Source organism: Saccostrea cucullata, unplaced genomic scaffold (genome assembly GCF_032062105.1).
Source record: "Saccostrea cucullata isolate Sc308-1 unplaced genomic scaffold, CSIRO_AGI_Scuc_v1 ctg1920, whole genome shotgun sequence".
NCBI lineage: Eukaryota > Metazoa > Mollusca > Bivalvia > Ostreida > Ostreidae > Saccostrea > Saccostrea cuccullata.
The window spans coordinates 50,664-70,479 of NW_026920249.1; the positions used below are offsets into that span (position 1 = coordinate 50,664).

At 34.5% G+C, this 19,816-nt stretch overlaps 1 protein-coding gene and 1 pseudogene across 1 annotated transcript; both read right to left on the reverse strand.

Annotated features, from left to right (window-relative positions):
* Positions 1–1,315: 1,315 nt before the first annotated feature.
* Positions 1,316–11,945, reverse strand: LOC134245775 (uncharacterized; annotated as a pseudogene).
* A 1,128-nt stretch (positions 11,946–13,073) lies between these two features.
* On the reverse strand, positions 13,074–17,286 carry LOC134245822 (tripartite motif-containing protein 2-like). The gene is made up of 4 exons (XM_062728078.1): positions 17,263–17,286; positions 14,687–14,693; positions 13,570–13,800; positions 13,074–13,408 (listed from the first exon to the last, which is right to left on the reverse strand). Exons 1-4 carry the CDS (start codon positions 17,284–17,286, stop codon positions 13,074–13,076), a joined length of 597 nt encoding a protein of 198 aa, XP_062584062.1.
* Between the last annotated feature and the right edge of the window lie 2,530 nt (positions 17,287–19,816).

Here is a 19,816-nt window from a genome sequence, read left to right on the forward strand (position 1 = left end):
AAAATCCTTTGGTAGTGTAGATATTAACTTGTTAAAACCATGACCCCCGGGGGTAGGGCGGGGCCACAATAGGGAATCCAAGTTTTACGTAGAAATATATAGAACAAATCTTTAAAAATCTTCTTCTCAAGAACCACTGAGCCAGGAAAGCTGAAACTTATGTGGAAGCATCCTTGGGTAGTGTAGATATTAAATTGTTAAAAGCATGACCCCCGGGGGGTAGGGCGGGGCCACAATAGGGAATCCAAGTTTTACGTAGAAATATATAGAACAAATCTTTAAAAATCTTCTTCTCAAGAACCACTGGACCAGGAAAGCTGAAACTTATGTGGAAGCTAGCATCCTTGGGTAGTGTAGATATTTAATTGTAAAAATCATGACCCCCGGGGATAGGGCGGGGCCACAATAGGGAATCCAAGTTTTACGTAGAAATATATAGAACAAATCTTTAAAAATCTTCTTCTCAAAAACCACTGGGCCAGGAAAGCTGAAACTTATGTGGAAACATCCTTGGGTAGTGTAGATATTAAATTGTTAAAATCATGATCCCCGGGGGTAGGGCGGGGCCACAATAGGGAATCCAAGTTTTACATAGAAATATATAGAACAAATCTTTAAAAATCTTCTTCTCAAGAACCACTGGGCCAGGAAAGCTGAAACTTATGTGGAAGCATCCTAATGGGTTGTTTAGATTCTAAAGTTTTAAAATAAAAAAGGGAAGGGGGTTGTTGGGCATGATAGGTATAGCAAGAGGGGGAATCTGGTAAAGATCTGCATGACCCAGTTACTCAGGTGAGCGATGTGGCCCATGGGCCTCTTGTTTTTTTTTTTTTACTGATGAGTCTTGTCAGGGACCTATATACTTAGTATTTAGGTCCCTGGTCTTGTGTTACATTTGTGTGTTGTAAAGATGCTTTTGTCTTTGTGAAACGTTTAAATTTATATGTTAACTTTCCTCTTACATGTTTATGACGTGTCTGAGCTAAAACATAAAAATACGAGATTAAGTTGCGATGTACATGATATTCGCTAGATTACGTTCAAATTCAATTTTCACCGATTTGAAACTTTATCCACACGTTCCTATATAATCAAAGTGACTGTACACGATGTCTAATATTTAATTTCGAGTCGAAAAAAAAACATCGGTTTTTGTATTCAATCTCGGATATCTATGAAATGCACTTGATTTAAGTTGCATACACATGTAATTTACAGGAAAGTCCCATCTTTTTATAAAAGTAATAAAAAAATAGAAACATCTTTTTAATTTTAGTAAATCTGAACTTATCAAAAATAAGCTGTATATATGACTTTAAATACTACTGTAACAGTAATTTATGTATCCAGTATATATATTTCTAACAAAATAAGAATCACTGTAGATACTTGTACACTGCAAGTGTGGTGGTGAGTAGTTGTCCTATATAGAGATTGTTCTCGTCATCCACACACACACTACGGGGATACTCTACCCCTTGTTGCTGTGTGAGTAATAGAGACAAGAACTGACCGTCCTGATCAAGGAGGTGAACAGTCTCACTGTAACTATCACACACCAGGATGTGACCGAGGACATCAGTACAGATTCCATAGGGATCGAACTCTGACTTCTGACCTGTGTAGGAGAACCTGTGTTGTCCTGATTTATTCACCACCACTACTGCATTATCATAGTCTGATGTACAGATATCTCCATTGATGTTTTCTGTTAAGTAGATTGGTAGTCTATACAGTTTCTGCCCTTTCTTATCCCTCTGTATGTTCTGTAGTACTTTTCCTGTCTTGTTGTACCTGGTGACTTGACCAGACATCCCCACCAGTAAGTCCCCGTTGATGTGGGAGGAGTGTATGCTGAGTGGTCTCCAGTCTCCAGTTTTAATGAATTCAGTGATTTTATTATCCGGTGTTATCCTATTGATTACTTTCTTGTCTTTGTGTGTACCGATCAGATCCCTGTCCTGTGTGACTGTGTGGTAACCATGTCCACCACTGGTTTTTATCTTCTGTATCACATTCCCCTGTAGATCTGTTTGGACAAGATTGCCATTACTGTCACTGATCCAGAGTCTGTCTGGTTGATCTAGTGATACATGGTATACACCATAAACACCTGGTAAATTGAACTCCCTGACCTTGGTGACAGAGGCAGATAGAGACATTGTTTGTTTCTTGTCAGATTTCACGTGTTTATTTTGTTTTGTCTGTTCACTTGTAGATTTCATTGATGTAGCAATAGGAAGAATTTCCATTGGCTTTACTCTTCTTAGTTCTTCCTTTCTATGTGATTTAATTACTTTCCCTAGTAATTTAGCAACATCATGTTTGTTGTATTGAGCAGAAGAAAATTCTGGTGAAACGGGTTTTCACTGTATACAAAGTGCTAATCGAAAATCTACTTGATTTGGATCACTAGCTATATTTGTTTGGATCATTCGAAGTTTCTGTCTGCACATTTAGACAAAAAATGTCTTTTATGTACGGTTTTTTACTACTAATAAAACTACTTCAACCAATATGAGACGTCTTCTTGGTATATTTAAAGATTATTAGGTTTTTGTGTTACCCACCCTTCCTTAAACATCGGTAGCACGCGTTTTTCACGCATCTGATGGTCATTTTTCGACTAATTAGCCACTTGAATGGACTCTTGACATTACTTCAATAAAACATTTATTGTTTTGTTTAATATAAATCCTAATCCAACGTTAGCTATCAATTTTGACCACAAGGTCTTCGTTATATCTTGACAATCACATCAAATAAGCACCTACCCAACTTTTCCGGAGCTATTTTTGGTTTGCGTAGAAAATATCCAGAAGGCTATCTTTGTTGTCATGACAGCTATACTTTTCTCGAGTATACATATAGCAATTAGGCCTAGTGCAATTAGTGAAATAATTTATTGACGTTACGTTGTGTTTACAACAGTCTTGTACAATATTTTCTTCCCCAGACTCCCCTAACATTTCAAATTTGGCCCAGTCCATAGGAGGTACATGTGTCATATGCTCACCTTGAGCGTTTTATGCTCAGTCAGTGAGTGTAATAAATATGTATTTGTATAAATTATAGAAAAAGTAGTGTGGCCTTTCGTGAAAGTATTTTTATTTTCTAATGGAAACAACTCTAATGTCGTTTTTATTTCGTTAATCAATATGTTTAGTTCCATTTGTTTTAAATTTCGGAATAAAGGATGATTCAAGCATAAATTTCTTTGGGAAGGGGAGGGGATTACATTGTTGTCCATAACATTTAAGGATCCCGACACAAAAGCCCTACTTTATGGTTGGGGAAGGGGTCGGCTTGATTGGTGCAGGGACGTAGCATCCGGGGGGGGGGGGGGGGCAGCCCCCCACACTTTTTTTCCCCAACATTACCTTTACTATAGTAAACGTTCATTGCAAGGACGGTTGGCCCCCCACTTTTTACTATAGTATAGTGATATCAAGGATTGTAGGGAAAAAATTGGAAGTGATGGTAAGTTGGCTTCGAAAAAGTTGGCCCCTACCCCCCCCCCTCCTAAGTTTTGTGCTTATTTACGGAAAAGTAAACCCACTGTGTTTTTTTTTTTCTAAATGGAGTCTGGACCCATTCTATTTAAAAGTCGAATATTTCTGGAATGTTAAAAAAGTGAGGATAATGAGCATTGATTTATGTCGAAAAATTTACAAATACAAATATGTGAGCAGGGCATAAATTACGGACCCCCCCCCCCGCAATACCAGAAATGGGAACAGGTGCCTAGGAGGAGTAAGCATTCCTTGTTGATCGGTGAGCTCTATGTATTGATCAAGGGAGCATTTCGTGAACAAATTTAGTATAAAAACAAAGGTCTAACAGTTGGGTGAAAGAAGCAAGCCAAAAAAAAACGAACCATACTAAATTAAAAAATAGGTGGAAAAATGTTTTTTGTCTCAACAATTCATTTTTTAAAAAGCAAACTGACACACAACCAACAAGAAGACACCGTAGCGTATAGTGGTTAACGCATTCAGTCTCACGCCTATCATGAGCTTTGGAGAGAGTTCGAATACTAGTAGTTTGTGAAGCCTTTATTTTCCTTTTTACATACCTTTAAAACATTAGTGAAAATATATAACGTGTTTTTATCAATACATTGTAAGTTATTTAAATTTGAGAAAATGTCTTTGGATTATATCCCCCCTCCCCTATATAAGCCACCCATTCTTCAAGAAGTATTCTATGCAAATCAAACATAGCATTTCTGTATCAATCGCGACAAAATGCAAATCAAGTATAGCACAAACACTAGCAATGATTGCACATTTCATCAAATTCTATAATTATTTATTTCTGTTTAACATCTTTTGACTGATAAATGATTCTTTTGTGATTATGAATGCCAATATGTTTTCAAAACTGTTAAAATCACAATAATTTTATCAAAAATCAATAAATCTTGATTTCATGCAAATCACAAAAAGGATCCGAAAAAAGTATAGCAATCGCAAAAATATGTTGCAAACATATAATAGCATTCACTCAAAACAAGAATAGCTCAACTTCTCAAAAAAGCGTAATGTATAGAAATCAGATGATGTTTCGTGGGTGAATTGAGGAGAAAACTTATATACAATAACTTTTACAACAGAATATACTTTGAAAAAATTAAGAACAATTGAAATAATTCAAAATGAGTGAAAATAGCATTTTAACTTATCAAATAAGAAAGGTATCGAATTTCTAACATGTTTCAACTTAAAAATTTCCTCAAATATATTTACGTTGATTCTACAAAGATTTAATAAGTTTCCTAATTTCTTAAGGTTACTTTTACCCATTTTTGCTTGCAGAACTTTCTTTTTTACCCATAATGCATCAGAGTACCCAAAGCAATATAGCTAGTGATCCAAATCAAGTAGATTTTCGATTAGCACTTTGTATACAGTGGTTTTGTGGTTTCTGGTATGGATTTTATTTTTAAGTTGTCTGGAAGTTGAGTTGTGAAGTTAGTGAGCTCATTAGAGGACAGGTAACTCCGGAACTCTTTAACAAGGTCACTGAGATAGGCAATGTAATCACCAAATGTCTTCTCTTGCCTCTTTAATTTCTCCAGTAATGACTTCTCTATTTGGTGTAATTATTCCATATTTTCTGAGAGCACTGTGTCCACCATGTTTTTGAGAGACTCGGCTTCAGCCTTCATGGATGTCCGTATGCTGTCCATGATCTGTTTAACTTCTGTGGCATCTTTCCTAACTTCTCTCTGTAAATCCTGTGACGTAAGAACAAAGTAATTATGGATTTTAGAGAGATCATTTTGGCAAAGTTCACATTTTTCTGTGTAGATAGTTTCTAAATCAATAAAGTGATGACCCCTGTGGTCCTCCATGGTTGAACACTTTGAACAGATAGGAATGTTACATTCTTCACATAGAATACCTATGTCTTTAGTGGGGTGGATCTTGCATTTCTTCACAGGAAGTTGTCGTCTACGTTGTTGGTAAAATACCACTTCATGGTTTTTGTTTTCTGCAATCTTTAGATGTTGGTCTCTGCATGGTTTACACATCTGCTGATGGCAGGAATTGCAGTAAAATTCACAATTTTTCTCACAATCTTCAAAACCACACTCTAGAAAGTGTTGGGCAGTGCCTGGTATTTTTATCTCACGCGGAGGAAGTGACATCTAAAATCAAATTAAAAAACGATTACGACATGTACGAGCCAAATCAAATAATTTGAATTAATAAGCTTATTGTACTACATGTAAATGTATGTTCTATTTGTCTGGCTTGTGAGTCATAAAATCAATCCTTCCACGAATCCTTAAAAATGGCTTTATATATTTTTCTGTCTGTCGTATTGTACAAATGTTGTATTATGGCTGCAGCTCTATAATAACTCGCTGGTCTGGAAAAGTGTCAATATATTTTTAGTCCATCTGATCACATTTTTCCGTTGTCCGTCCGTCTAGCTGTCTGTCCGTCCGTCCGTCTGTTAACTTTTCACATTTTCGACTTCTTCTCAAGAATCACTGGGCAAATTTTAACCAAACTTGGTACAAAGCATTCTTAGGCAACGGGGAGTTTAAATTATTAAATTGCAGGGCCAAGACCCCTCACAAGCGGAGATATCAAGAAAATACAAAAATATGGTGGTGTCATACAAAAATCTTGGAACCTTTAAAGAACCACTGGGCCAGAAAAGCCGAAACTTATATATAGAAGCAACTTGGGTAGTGTAGATTCTAAATTGTTCAATATTTATGACCCTTTTAAAATCTTCTTCTCAAGAACCACTGGGCCAGAAAAGCTGAAACTTGGAAGCATTCTGGGGTAGTGTGGAATCTAAATTGTGTAAATCATGACCCCCGGGGGGGATTGGGCGGGACCACAACAAAGTATCCAAGTTTTACATAGAAATATATGGGAAAACTTTTAGAAATTTTTTTCTTAAGAACCACTGGGCCAGAAAAGCTGAAACTAATGTGGAAGCATCCTGGGGTAATGTACTAAGTGTAGATTTTTCTAATTGTGACCCGGGGTGGGGGGTAGGAAGAAGCCACAATAGGTATAACAAAGGAGAAATCTGGTTAAAAAGGGCATTACCATTGTTACTCAGGTGAGCGATGTGGCCCATGGGCCTCTTGTTTTGGAGAGCTGCAGAAAAAATATAAAGCCATTTTAAGCATTTGTGGAAGGATTGCTTAAAAATGACTCGAGAGTTCACAAATAGAAGTGTATCAAACGAATGTGAAAGAAATTGGAACCTACGTTAACTCGACCCCCCCCCCCCCCCCCCCCCCCCTACACACACAAACCCTACAACACACATGCACACCTTAACTAAAATACGATTTTCGAGATTTTAGAAATTTTTCCCTTTAATTATCATTTTTACTTCACTAAATGGGGAAATTTGTTTTTTCTTGCTACCCGCTTTCAAAAAAGACATTATGTTCCCGAATACATTTATAAATGACCTGAGGTAGATTCTTTGGAATTATTCAAATTTAAATGACACCCTTGATATAATTCCTGATTGGAGATTAATTCTAATTTTAACTATATTTAAAACTTAATATTAGAGACTTCCCGCACATACACTGTAAGCACTTAATAAATGACTAGAATTCCCAGTTGTTTTTGTGTATCTGGTCATAGATTTTTTTTATTCAAAGGAGGTTTGCAATCATACAATGTCCGTATAGAGAGACAGCATGTGCAAACTTAGTAAGTACACTGTATATATACACTGGTACCTCGTTAAAAGTCGATGAATTTTTTAGGTCAAAGGTTAAAGTTCAAATTAATCTGAACAATGTCTACTGTGAAACTCGAAAACTACGGTATTTGCTTGACATTAAAAACTTGGTTAAAAAGGCACCCCACCCCTAAAACTGAAGACCAATGTTAAATTTCAAATTTGTTTTTGACATTTTTAGACTTTGAGTATACTAAGTCTTGCATGTTTCCGAAACATTGCATGTTAGCTCATTTATAATTGAAGTTAAATTAAATTAATAAACATTAAATTAGATGAATCTTGTGTTCTATTTTTATTCCCCTTTATCGAAGATTCGGGGGTTTATAGTTTTTGCCCTGATCATTGGTCATTTGCAAATTTTGTTAAAAAAGATTCTGATTGTACACACAAGTACTCTGAAGTTGACATCAAGAAGATGCTTGAGTTTTTGATTGACAATATCTATATGTTGTTTTTGGAGACCAGGTCTTCCAACAATCTGTTGAAATTCCCATGGGACCCAATTGCGCTCCATTATTAGCGGACCTATTTTTGTATTAATGTGTGCAGAATTCATGCAAGAAAACACTTGCTGTGGTCTTCAACTCGACCTTCAGATATATCGACGACGTATTGTCAATTAACAATGGTAATTTCCATTTCTACGTCGATGCGATATATTCAGGAGAGCTTGAGATAAAAGATACCACAGAGTCTGACACATCTGTTTCATACTTGGATATTTTACTTGAAAAAGAAGTTAATGGTAACCTAACAACCAAGTTATACCGTATAAGTAGAATTTTTAGCGATGATTTGATTTTGGCATTATTAGCGATGGTGTTGACATCGCTAAAATTAAATATCGATAAAAATTAATTGCGTATTATTTGTAAAAGCTTCTTGAGTTAGCATTTTAAAATCGCTAATATTACTCCTCACTAAAAATAAAATACCAGATTCTAGGCAGAATTCGTTAAATTTGCGTCTCGCTAAAATTTCCACTTATACGGTATGATAAACGTGCCGACTTTAGCTTTCCTATCGTCAACTTCCCTTACTTATGCCGCAATATACCTTCATCATCACCTGCATACGGAGTGTATGCAGTGTATATCTCAATTGATTCGATACGCAAGAGCATGCTCTACGTATGAACAATTTCTAAAACGAGGTAAATTGTTGACGAGCAAGTTGATGAAACAAGAATATCAGCAGTCTTGTTTAAAGTAATTATTTTGTAAGTTCTATGGTCGATGTAATGACCTTGTCAACAAATACAATTTATCATTGTATATCGATCCATTTTTTTACCCGTAAAAACGACGAGCGGCGGGTGTGACCAGTCGATAGGGATGTTAATTCCTCCATGACACCTGATCCCACCTCAAGTGTTTAAAAGGTTAGTGATCACTCAGTTGCCAAACTGTATGGCTTCAGTGGACATGATCAATGAACCTGATAACTGTTCCTTACGTTTCTGAAGTGGAGCAAGCTATTGACAAACAAGTTGAGGAAACAAATATATCAACAGTCTCGTCTCAATTTATCATTAATTTTTTTAACACTGATGAAATTTGAAATTCACCTTTATACCATGAAATATCCGTATTCCCCTTACCAAAAAATACCTTAAATGTGAAGTATGTTTCACCCCCTTTCAAAACATTAAGGTTGTACTAGATTATTTATTTGACTGGACTATGAACGATTAAGTTTGAAGTTCAATGGGATAGAACAAATGATCGTTTATCTGTAAGCGGTCGAAAATTTCCTGCTAAAGGGGATTTGAGAGATAAATAGTTTGCCCTTGAATATTTTAGACATTTAATACATTATTTTAATCTCTTATACATACATTGATTACTTCATGTATTTTTGTTTTGTTTAATTAGAACCTTTGTAAATCAAATTCAAATTACCCTTAAGATTCTTTTATTCATATTCGATCGGAACTAATTTTAAATTTGAACTAGAATGTTCCTAGGAGAACATGTTGCTTCACTGCATGCATCTTTAAGGATGATAATAAATTTAAAAGCGGTCAAATATCTATTTACATTAAAGCAAAGACAAAACAATCATACGATGGTACCACTCTTCTCTCCATTTTATTATGATTACAAACAAGAAAAGTCCAGCATTAAAAATATAAACAAATAATGATAGAGTAATACCTCACTATCTCCACACCTACACACATACCCCAACGGAGAGAGAGGAATTTTGAAGGGACTTTTGTTTTGAATTGGGGCAGTATGTTTTTCGTACGCTTGTAAAAATGTTTGGCGACTTATGTAGCTTTAAAAATATTTGCTTTGGTGCTTAATCCACAAAAATACATGCAAGACCAGAAGAATACCCCTTATATATTATAGAAAGTTTAATAATTAAATAATTATACTTGGTAATAAATATGATTGAAATGAGTGATACTTGTTCCATCACTCCAAAATGTATACTGCGGTACTTCTTCGCAGTCTGCAATGGTTCTTCTCGTATAGCTGTACCGATTTACATATAGTTTAATAAAGTATGAAAATATTTCAATTTATATCATATGTATAGCATACAAAGGTTATTTTAAGTGTCAACAGCTCATAAACATGTGAAAAAAATTCTTTAATCAAAGTCTTGCTTTTAAAATAAAAAAAAACACGATAAATCAATTGTTGCAAAGTACTTAGTTTATCAAAGGTTAATTTCAGGTGGACTGTAGGTGGCCATGGTATTTTTCATACAGTGCACATAAAAAATAGCATATTTAAACACTAAAATGCTGTCTTTGTTTGTTATTACTGGAATGAACGGAAGCAGCTGTTGCAGAAAAAATGCATAACCCGCGTAAGCGGGTTAGGTAAATTTTTTCTGCAATAGCTGCGACCGTTCATTCCAGTAATAACAAACAAAGAAAGACATTTTATTGTTTATATTTATATCCGTTTAATTTATCATTTTAAGTAGGACTAAATATATTAATTATTGTGTTAATGATGCGAACGTCTTTGTACGTTTCATTGATGGAACGGCCACTGATCAAGAAATCTGTACAGGTGATATGCCTAATGTAGTTCATGCAGTGATGAACGCAAAGGATTTTCTTAAGAAATAAAGAAGAAAATATTTAGTGGATGTAAATATGTAGTCGTATTTCTCATATGTGAAGGATATACTATAAAACGACACAATTGACTATTTCTTTTGAATAATTATGTCAATGTCAAGGTTAAAAGTCAAGAAGTCAGAAACCAACTGAGGGTATTTTACAAAAGTCAAAGTATCAAGCAATATATGCATAAAAATTAGAAATCCGTACATGTGTAGTTCTCAAGAGAAAGGTTGCGACAGACAGATGGACGGAAAAGTGAAACAACTTATTTTACTTTAAGGTAGTCTGATACTCAGATTCATAAAATTTACAGTTAATTTATCGAAAATGCTCACAAACATATCTCTGAATCCAGAAAGTAATTTAAATTTACCCACAGTATTTCTTGAAAGTTAAACATTCTAGTGAATTACATGTATATATTTACAGGAAAAATTGTTAAATCTCCAATACTGAGTACATATTCAAAAAACGAAAATAGGAATATCATCTATGCATTTTCTAAATAAAAATCTAGAGATATGCAGCCATTCATAGAAAATATCATGATTTTTATACTTCTTCAGTCTGTACTCTGGTTTTTTTAAATTCCCTTCAATTACTATATAATGTATTGATTAAAATGCTTTTTCTATTATTGCAAGACGTAAAAAACCACTTCTAATTTTAAATCATGCTCATAACTATTGGTATTTAAGATTCAAGAAAGGTTTATTTCTCTAAGAATGTATTCATTTTTTACATTTAAAGGGTGCACATGTCAGCTTTTAAAATACCCTTTCTAAGACTTCCAAAAGCGTTTAATCATATAAAGATGGATAAAAATGAAAATCGTTTCTTGAAAAGTTTTCAATTTCAAACATCATATTGAAGCTTTTTAATTAAATTTTGGATTTATCTTTTCTGGCTAAGGATCAGATATTCATAATCAACCTTATCTGGTTTAATTGAATGCTGTATATCGGCACAATTTCTAATTTTAAAAGTATTTCAAAGGTTAATTTTTTAATTCTCAAGCTCAGGAATAATGGTATTTTAAAAACACTAAAGCGTCAAGCAATATGTGAGCAAAATATCGAAGTACTCATGATTAAGGGTGTGGTAGAAGGACGGATAGACAACATACAGATGCCGTTTAAATGATCCCGATGAATTTTGCATAAATCAGCATTGGTCTGGTTTAAAAGAATTGGTCAACATTATTCATCTCAAATTCACTTTCTTTGAAAATCGCCCTAAATGGGCTATTGCAAACCAAAAAAAGCATTCTCTATATTTGGACTGAAATCAAGGGCATTTTAACCAGCATTTCAAATCAGTACATATTTTCTTATCAAGTCTATAAAATGATTATACCTCTTAGACTAGCTTAAGTTTGCTGATAATATGTTCTGCTTTTATGTTTTGAAAATTAATAATTGTATCAAGAGCTTTCCTATTGTGATAGAACTCGTATGGAAAGAATACTTTCTTCCAGAGGAACATAATATACACATAATCTATATTCTTATACTTTTGACAAAGATGACATATATATTTGTAGTTACCGTACTTACTTTAGAATGCCAGTATTCAGTCAGGAAAAAATCTTAAAAGTAAGGAAGTGTATCCTCCTCCTTCAAACTGCAAACTGATAATAGTAACGTACTGGATTATTAACTTCACTGGACTATGGACGATTAGCTTTGTAGATTGTTTATATAGTTACAGGTCAAAGACAGGATAAAATATATTATCTTGGAAATCTTCCTTTAAATATTATGTATTAAGGGTTGATGTTAACAGGAATGTAGTCATACATAATATCCAGTGATCGATTATAAATTTGTTAAATTTGTAGCTCTTAGCTCCAAATATTTAAATGCGAGGTAAGGATAGGGTATAAATTACAAAACAAGAGGCCCATGGGCCACATCGCTCACCCGAGAAGCTTGACCATTCCGTTCTTTACCAGATTTCCCCCCTTGTAATACATATTGTGACCCCACCCTACCCAAATGATCATAATTTAGACAATTTGAAATCTGCGCTACCATCGGATGCTTTGATTTAACATTGTAAAACTTTGATTCCCCATTCTTGACCCGCCACAACAATTTAGAATTTACACTACCCCGGGATGCTTCCACATAAGTTTCAGCTTTTCTGGCCCAGTGGTTCTTGAGAAAAAGATTTTTAATGACCCAATCCTTTTTTGTCTTTTCTTGATTATATCCCCTTATGAGGGGAATTGGCCCTTCATTTTAACAATTGAAATTTTCCTTCACCAAAAGATGCTTTGTACCAAGTTTGGTTAAAATTAGCCCAGTGGTTCTTGAGAAAAAGTCGAAAATGTGAAAAGTTTACAGACGGACAGACAGACGGACGGACGGACGACGAACAAAATGTGATCAGAAAAGCTCACTTGAGCCTTCGGCTCAGGTGAGCTAAAAATGAATAGATATTTTCTTCTTTCCTTATTGACAGTTTATTGTTTCTAAGACTAAAGCATTAGCTTTAACTACAATGTACAATTCGTGTTTCCTGGGGTGAACGTATAGAGTATAAGGAGTTTGAATATTTATAAATCAACAATACTCAACAATACCTTAAAATTTCAAAAATTGTATATCAATAAATTCTTACATAATAACACAATTACCGTAAGGAAAAACAATTCTTAATGTAAACAGTCTTTATTTACTTCTCTTTAAATCACCAGAGTATATGCGATATTTGTATGAATTATTTCTTCAAGAAAAATACTTTAGAATCATTGAAGATACTTGTACACTGTCAGTGTGTTGGAGTATCGTTGCCCCACATAGATATTCTTCTCGTTATCTACACACAAACTACGGGGATACTTCACCAATTGTTTTTCTGTAAATACAAAAGACAAAAACTGACCATTCTGATCAAGGAGGTGAACAGAGTTACTGATCTCATCACAAACCAGGATGTGACCGAGGACATCAGTACAGATTCCATAGGGACAGAACACTGACCCCTGACCTATGTAGGAGAACCTGTGTTGTCCTGATTTATTCACCACCACTACTGCCTCTTTATTAAAGTCTGATGTACAGATATCTCCATTGATGTTTTCTGTGATATAGAGTGGAAGTTTATATATATATCCTGTCTTTTGTTATCGCTCTGTATGTTCTGTAGTTCTTGCCCTGTCTTGTTGTACCTGGTGACTTTAGCCTCTAAACCCTTTTTCATCCCCACGAGTAAGTCCCCGTTGAGATGGGAGCAATATATACTATAAGGTTCCCAGTCTCCTGTATTAAAGAATTCGGTGATCTTGTTATCCTGTACTTTCTTATAGATGGCTTTTCTGTTTTTGTCCGTGAAGATCAGATCCCCGTCCTGTGTGACTGTGTGGTAACCTTCATCCTCTCCCCTGGTTTTTATTTTCTTTAATTTATTCCCCTGTAGATCTGTTTGGATAAATTCACCGTCTCGGTCGCTGATCCAGAGTCTGTCTGATTTACCTAACGATACATGGTAGACGTTATGGATTCCTTGTACTTTGAACTCCCTGACTTTAGTAAAAGAGACGGCTGAAAAAATTTTTTCTTTTTTTTTTTCCTCTCTTTTTTTATTTCACATACTGCTTTTGTTTTGATTATTTATTTGTAGATCACGTTCATTTCATTCTAAAAAATGCACTTTCTTCGCCTTTAATTCTCCTAGCAAAATAAACGGCTGAATGTTTAATTATTATTCTATTATTGAACACCAACAACATACAAAAGGATTGTATTCTTCCAATAATTTTTATATTTTAACTTTTTGAATGAAACTTGCATTTATCCATTGGATGATGAGGAAAATCTCAGGATTCTTTTCTGCTGAAATAACCATGAGTCGGTCTCACATATAGCCAGATATCTCGATCTGTGGAAAACAAATAAATTATTACATTGTCTCAAAATCTTTAGTATACATGTACAACATTTGAGAAAGTGTAAGGCGGAAAAAAGGGTATAAAATCAACATTTGTTTAAATTCGAAAGCCTTTTGATACATGTACATGTACTACCAGTATAGTAACAGTTAGTTTTTAAAAACATCCTGTAGTACAGACCATAAACAGTACTACACTGCTTGCACTCTTTAAAGTCGCCATGACTGTCTGTTGACGGTTGTATATACCGATACTCAGTACCCAGCTATTTATTTAAAAAGTTACCAAAATCACTTAATGACAACACAAAATTATTAATAACTTGTTCGACACAAAAGTGGTTGGTTGAAGAAATAAGTCTTAAAAGACCCAATTACAGTCAGTTTTGGAAATGGAGAAGAAAGGCATAAATAATTTCAATAAAAAGAAAAAAATGCCACTATCTCTGTGATAAAATAAAAAAAACATACATTGTACCTGAAATATCCATTTAAGAATTATTCAGATTACATTTGCCCCATTTATCCCTGTCGATAACTTACTGTTGAAATGAATGTTCTCTAAAACTAAACACTTTTGTCAATAGACTTAGACCTTTTTCCTATTGGAGTTAAATATAGATTTAAATCTCTCAAAATATTTAAAACACGTTTGTATACGAATCATTTATTATATTATAAAGCTCTAATTTTAAACTACCTTTGTTATTTAAGTACAAACTGGACAAGAATGCTTCGCTGTTTATTTCCAAGCTCCCTTACATTGTAAATGTAAGTAAACTGTATTTTTAAGGTACACATGTATAAGTACTACAAAAGGTTTTCATTGAAAAGACATTCATAATTTAAAAAGCAAATTCAAAGAATTGTGGCCCCCCGCTTTAGGTGTCTTTGTGGGTGAGATGTAATTTTTTATGACATATTGTGTTATACATAAACACCCTATCATATGTTATTTAGAAATTATCACCAAAGAAATGTCTTTCACAAGAAATACACTTGTGAAATATGAAAGTCATAGCTCCATTTCACCAACAGTTATGTTCAAGGTTAAAGATTTTGTGACGGACGGACAGACAAATGAGATTTTAAAAAGTTCAAGTTTTTAAATTAATATTGTAAATCAAACTCCAAGGTTATGTGATCAAAATGTTGTTATCCAAAGAAAATAAAAATGGTTTTGAGTCATTGTATATATAAACCTGTTGAATATAAAGCACAAACACCAATCGTTCAAAAGTTATGGACTACATTAATATTTTCAAAAATGGGTCAAACTCCAAGGTCAAGAATAAAAGATCAAAATGAAAAGTATGTTGAGGATGACCATGCCATAAGAAATACACATACAAAACAGGAAAGCTCTAGCACCAATTTTAAAAGATAATGGCAAAGTGAGAACTTTTTCAACATAGGTCAAACTCCAAGGTTAATAGGTCAAGATTGTGTGTGTTCGAAGGAAGATCTTGTCGTAGATTGATCGATTGATTGTATATTGTTTAACGTGCCTCTCGAGAATTTTTAACTCATATGGAAACGCCACCACTTGCCGGTGTAGAGATGCAAATTTTGTCCTATATTCGGCACTCAGGCCCATTGAGCAGGAAGGGATCTTTTTCGTACCAGCACCTACTGCGAAACGCGATCTCGGTTTCTACTTTCTCATCCGAAGGACCGGTTTCCACGTCCCATAGTGGGATTGAACCCGCGACGTAAAGATTAACTCCATACTTCGCGACTCTAGAGCAGACACTCTAACCACTGCACCACGAGGGCGCTTGTCGTAAAGATTGATTGATTGTATGCTGTTTAACGTCCCCTTCGAGAATATTTCACTCATATGGAGACGTCACCGTATGCCGGTGAAGGACTTCAAATTTAGAACTATACTCGGCACTCAGGGCGATAGAGCATTAAGGATTATTTATCGTTCCAGCGCCTACCGTGACACGGAACCTACGTTTTTAAGGTCATATCCAAAAGACCCACCACTTTCACTTCTGATGCCGAGCGTTTGGAGAAGGAACAGTCACTATCTACCTATTTTTACGTCTTAGGTTTGACGCGGCGCAACGAACGAGAATCGAACTCGGGCCTCCCGATCACGAAGCAAACGCTCTACCACTAGGCTACCATGGTAAGACGGTAAGACACATGTTGAATACGTTTAAAAAGTATATAGCCAAGATTTAATAACACGAAATTATTCGAAAGAAGGTCTTTAATATATAATGATGACTATATACCCTCCCACTTTTCGAGCGGGAATATAATGTGCAAACCAGGGGCTTTTATAGGGACTGGAGGAGAATAGTCCACAGACGAGAAAATAATGTGGCTAAAAAATATAATACTCTTTCGTTTACGAATCAGCTTTAACATGTTATCTTCATTACAAAACTTCCTTGGGTCAAAATGTGTGCATGTGCTACTAATAAAAGAGTACTAAACAAATAGTTGTTTGTTTGTTTGTTTTTTATATATGCATTCAGTATATACATACTTCAGAGATGCATTTCTCACTTTAGCCAAGTGACCATACCTGAAAAATCATAGTGACAATGAAAGCCCTGTTACAACACACTTTGAAAAATTATGCACTTTGAAAAAAAAATCGAAGTGTGTTAAATTTTGGACCAAATCAACGCACTTTAAAAAAAATAAAATTTCTTTCAAAGTGCGTTAAGATCGACCATCTAAATGCACTTTGAAAAAAAATGTGTATGGTCGATATTCTTGCAAATCTTAGGTATGATGAATAATTGAACCTGTTGGATAACTTTTCGGTGTAAATGTAACTTCAGGATGTGAAAATGAGCGATTTTGAATTTTCCATACTTTGAAAACTCCTTCTTTCTTAAATCTTTCAATGTACTTCATTTTTTCCAGTTTCCATGTATTTAATTATTGAAAGTTTTTAACGTCACAGTGGTTATGCAAATACATATATTTGGGTGTAGCATAAGCATCGGTATCGGGAGGGGGACTTAGAAGGCAAATGTCTTACAAAGTTATACATAAAATAGACATTGAAAATTTGGGCTTACCTTCAGGAGTTTGTCCACGTTCATTTTGCTACCGTCGGCTATTTAAAAAACGAGATGGGCTGAGAGACCTTCTACTCGTCTTCTTGTTCTCAATGAACTTAAATCAATAAATATAAATTTCGCTAGAATTTTTGCTTTATACATATTTTTTCAAAGTGCGTTAAATTTGCCCAAGGTAAAAAATGTTGATGTACACTCTTAACGCACTTTGAAAAAAAATTTCAAAGTGTGTTGAGTGTGTCCCATTTAACGTACTTTGAAATTTTTTTTCAAAGTGCGGTGATTTTGTTCCAATTTTAACGCTCTTTGAAACATTGAAACAAAGTGCGTTGCCACAAGGCCCATTGATCTTTTTTAATTTATAAATTATTGATAATTTTGTGTTATTTTGATTGATTCTATTCTATGACAATTACGGTAAAACTTGAGGTAATGTGAGCACTAAGCTCACTAAATGATACACATGCTTCCCATACGATTATCATGGCAACGTCAGAGAAACATCCCGATCATTTTCATAATAAATTGATAAAATTACAAGAAAGATTCTTTAGGGATAAACCATACAAACGGTTTATACATACACACACAAGGTTTGAGTTTAGATTTTTTTATCTGTTTTCTGTTCTTATGACTGTCACATGTTTATCTTTTAAAAGTGGGTTTCATAGGTACACCTGTCCTGACCATGTAAGCGTGTGAAGTGGATCACCTGATAATAAGTGTCAGATATTATTATTGAGATAACTCTTCTCTCATTTGATCATATTTAATTTATTACAATACCCGCTCGAAAGACTAGCTAGGGGAGTATATAGCGATGTGAATATCTGCAATTCCTCATATACCAATGAATGAAATTTAATGATATACACATGTACTTTCATCAAATCTTTGTTACATAGTGCGATTGTGACATCCTATTTGACCTTTGATTGGACAAATATTTCGAATTTCCCATTGCAAAACATTGACACCGCCATTCTTTCTATAACATTGAGGGGTATCCATCTCTTCCTTTACCACAAAATAAAAATAAAGTACATGTATGCTTTTACAGATTCTTTATATCATACTGGCATTGTGCACTTCCTGATCTACTGTCTGACTTGACTCTTTTTCGAGTGTCCCAGAGCAAACTTAGACTGTGTTACTGTAAACAAATGTAAGGCGAAATATCATTCTGTGACCTCGGTGCTCTTATTACTTATACTCTAGTTTACTTCTTGTATTAAGAAGAGATAAAATGGGCACAGTTACATAGTTTATTCATGAGCTTTTCTGGATAAATTAAATTACAAGTTGCGTTTTGCGTATAATTGCAACCTCCTCCTCGCAAAATCAAAAATAGGGGGAGCTAGGGTTTACAGAAGTTTTTTGTTGACACAAAAATAATTGTTTTTTTTTTTAATTCATCATTCCGTAAGTTCTATGGCCGATACAATTACCTTTTCAGCAAATACAATTCATCATTGCTAACAAACGTTTTTATACTAATTGTTAGTCCATCATTTATAAACTGAATTGACGATTGATTTTTTTTAGCTATTTCCCGATCATGACATGGAGCTCACGGCGGGTGTAACAGGCCGATAGGGGATGCTCATTCCTCCATGGCATATGATCATTTCAACCATAATTTATAAAAAAAAAATTATATAACTGATTTAGGAGCACTTTTACTTTCAGCTGAATTGTCATTTTATAAAGTCATATTTATTTTACATATCTTATTTCACATTATATCAAATAAGTAGGTGCTTTTTTACCAAGCAACCCGGGGTAATGTGGATAAGTCACAGGTTTCAATATTGTGTACTGGATGGCTAACTGTATGTTACCTTAGGGTATCAAGCAATCCTGACTCATGGTCTTTTGAATAAGGACAGGGTCATAGATCCCAAGAAGTGTGAAATTCTTCGAATTAATTTGAATTAAATGCCACGCTAGTCTTGAAACATGTCCCTCGCCAATGATTGACATAATTTTTTTAAAAAGTGTCGAATTTCCATATTATATTTTTCTATTTTAGGAAATCAAAGCATAGACTGTTTGGAAAAGTGGTAAGTGGAATAAAAGTTTAGGTCATGATCTTTCTCGAAGAATATGGAAAGTCGTTTCTTGCATGCAGTAGGTTTTGACTTAAGGTATTGCATCCTTCAACCAATTAAAATCCAGAAGATCCAGGACATAAGCAAATGCAAGATAGCAGAGTTCTTTCTCAAGGTAAGTCAACGTGTACTTTTAATTGTCAGGATGACCTGCGAATAACACTGGTTACATTTGAACAATTCTAATTGTATTTCAATTTGTGTCTTCATTTTCGATGTAAATGCAAATTGGCAAGTATTACTGAAAAACAAAAAAATTCTAAAAACTACAAAGTGTGTAAATAAATAAGGTCAAATAAGCTATTAACACAAGAAAACAGCTGTACAGATGGAGATCATTTATCAGGACAAGGCACTCTAATATAGTATTTAAGTCAGTTGTCCCACAACGTATGCATTCCCTTGACTAAAGATAAGACATCCGCCCCGCTCCTAAACTGCCA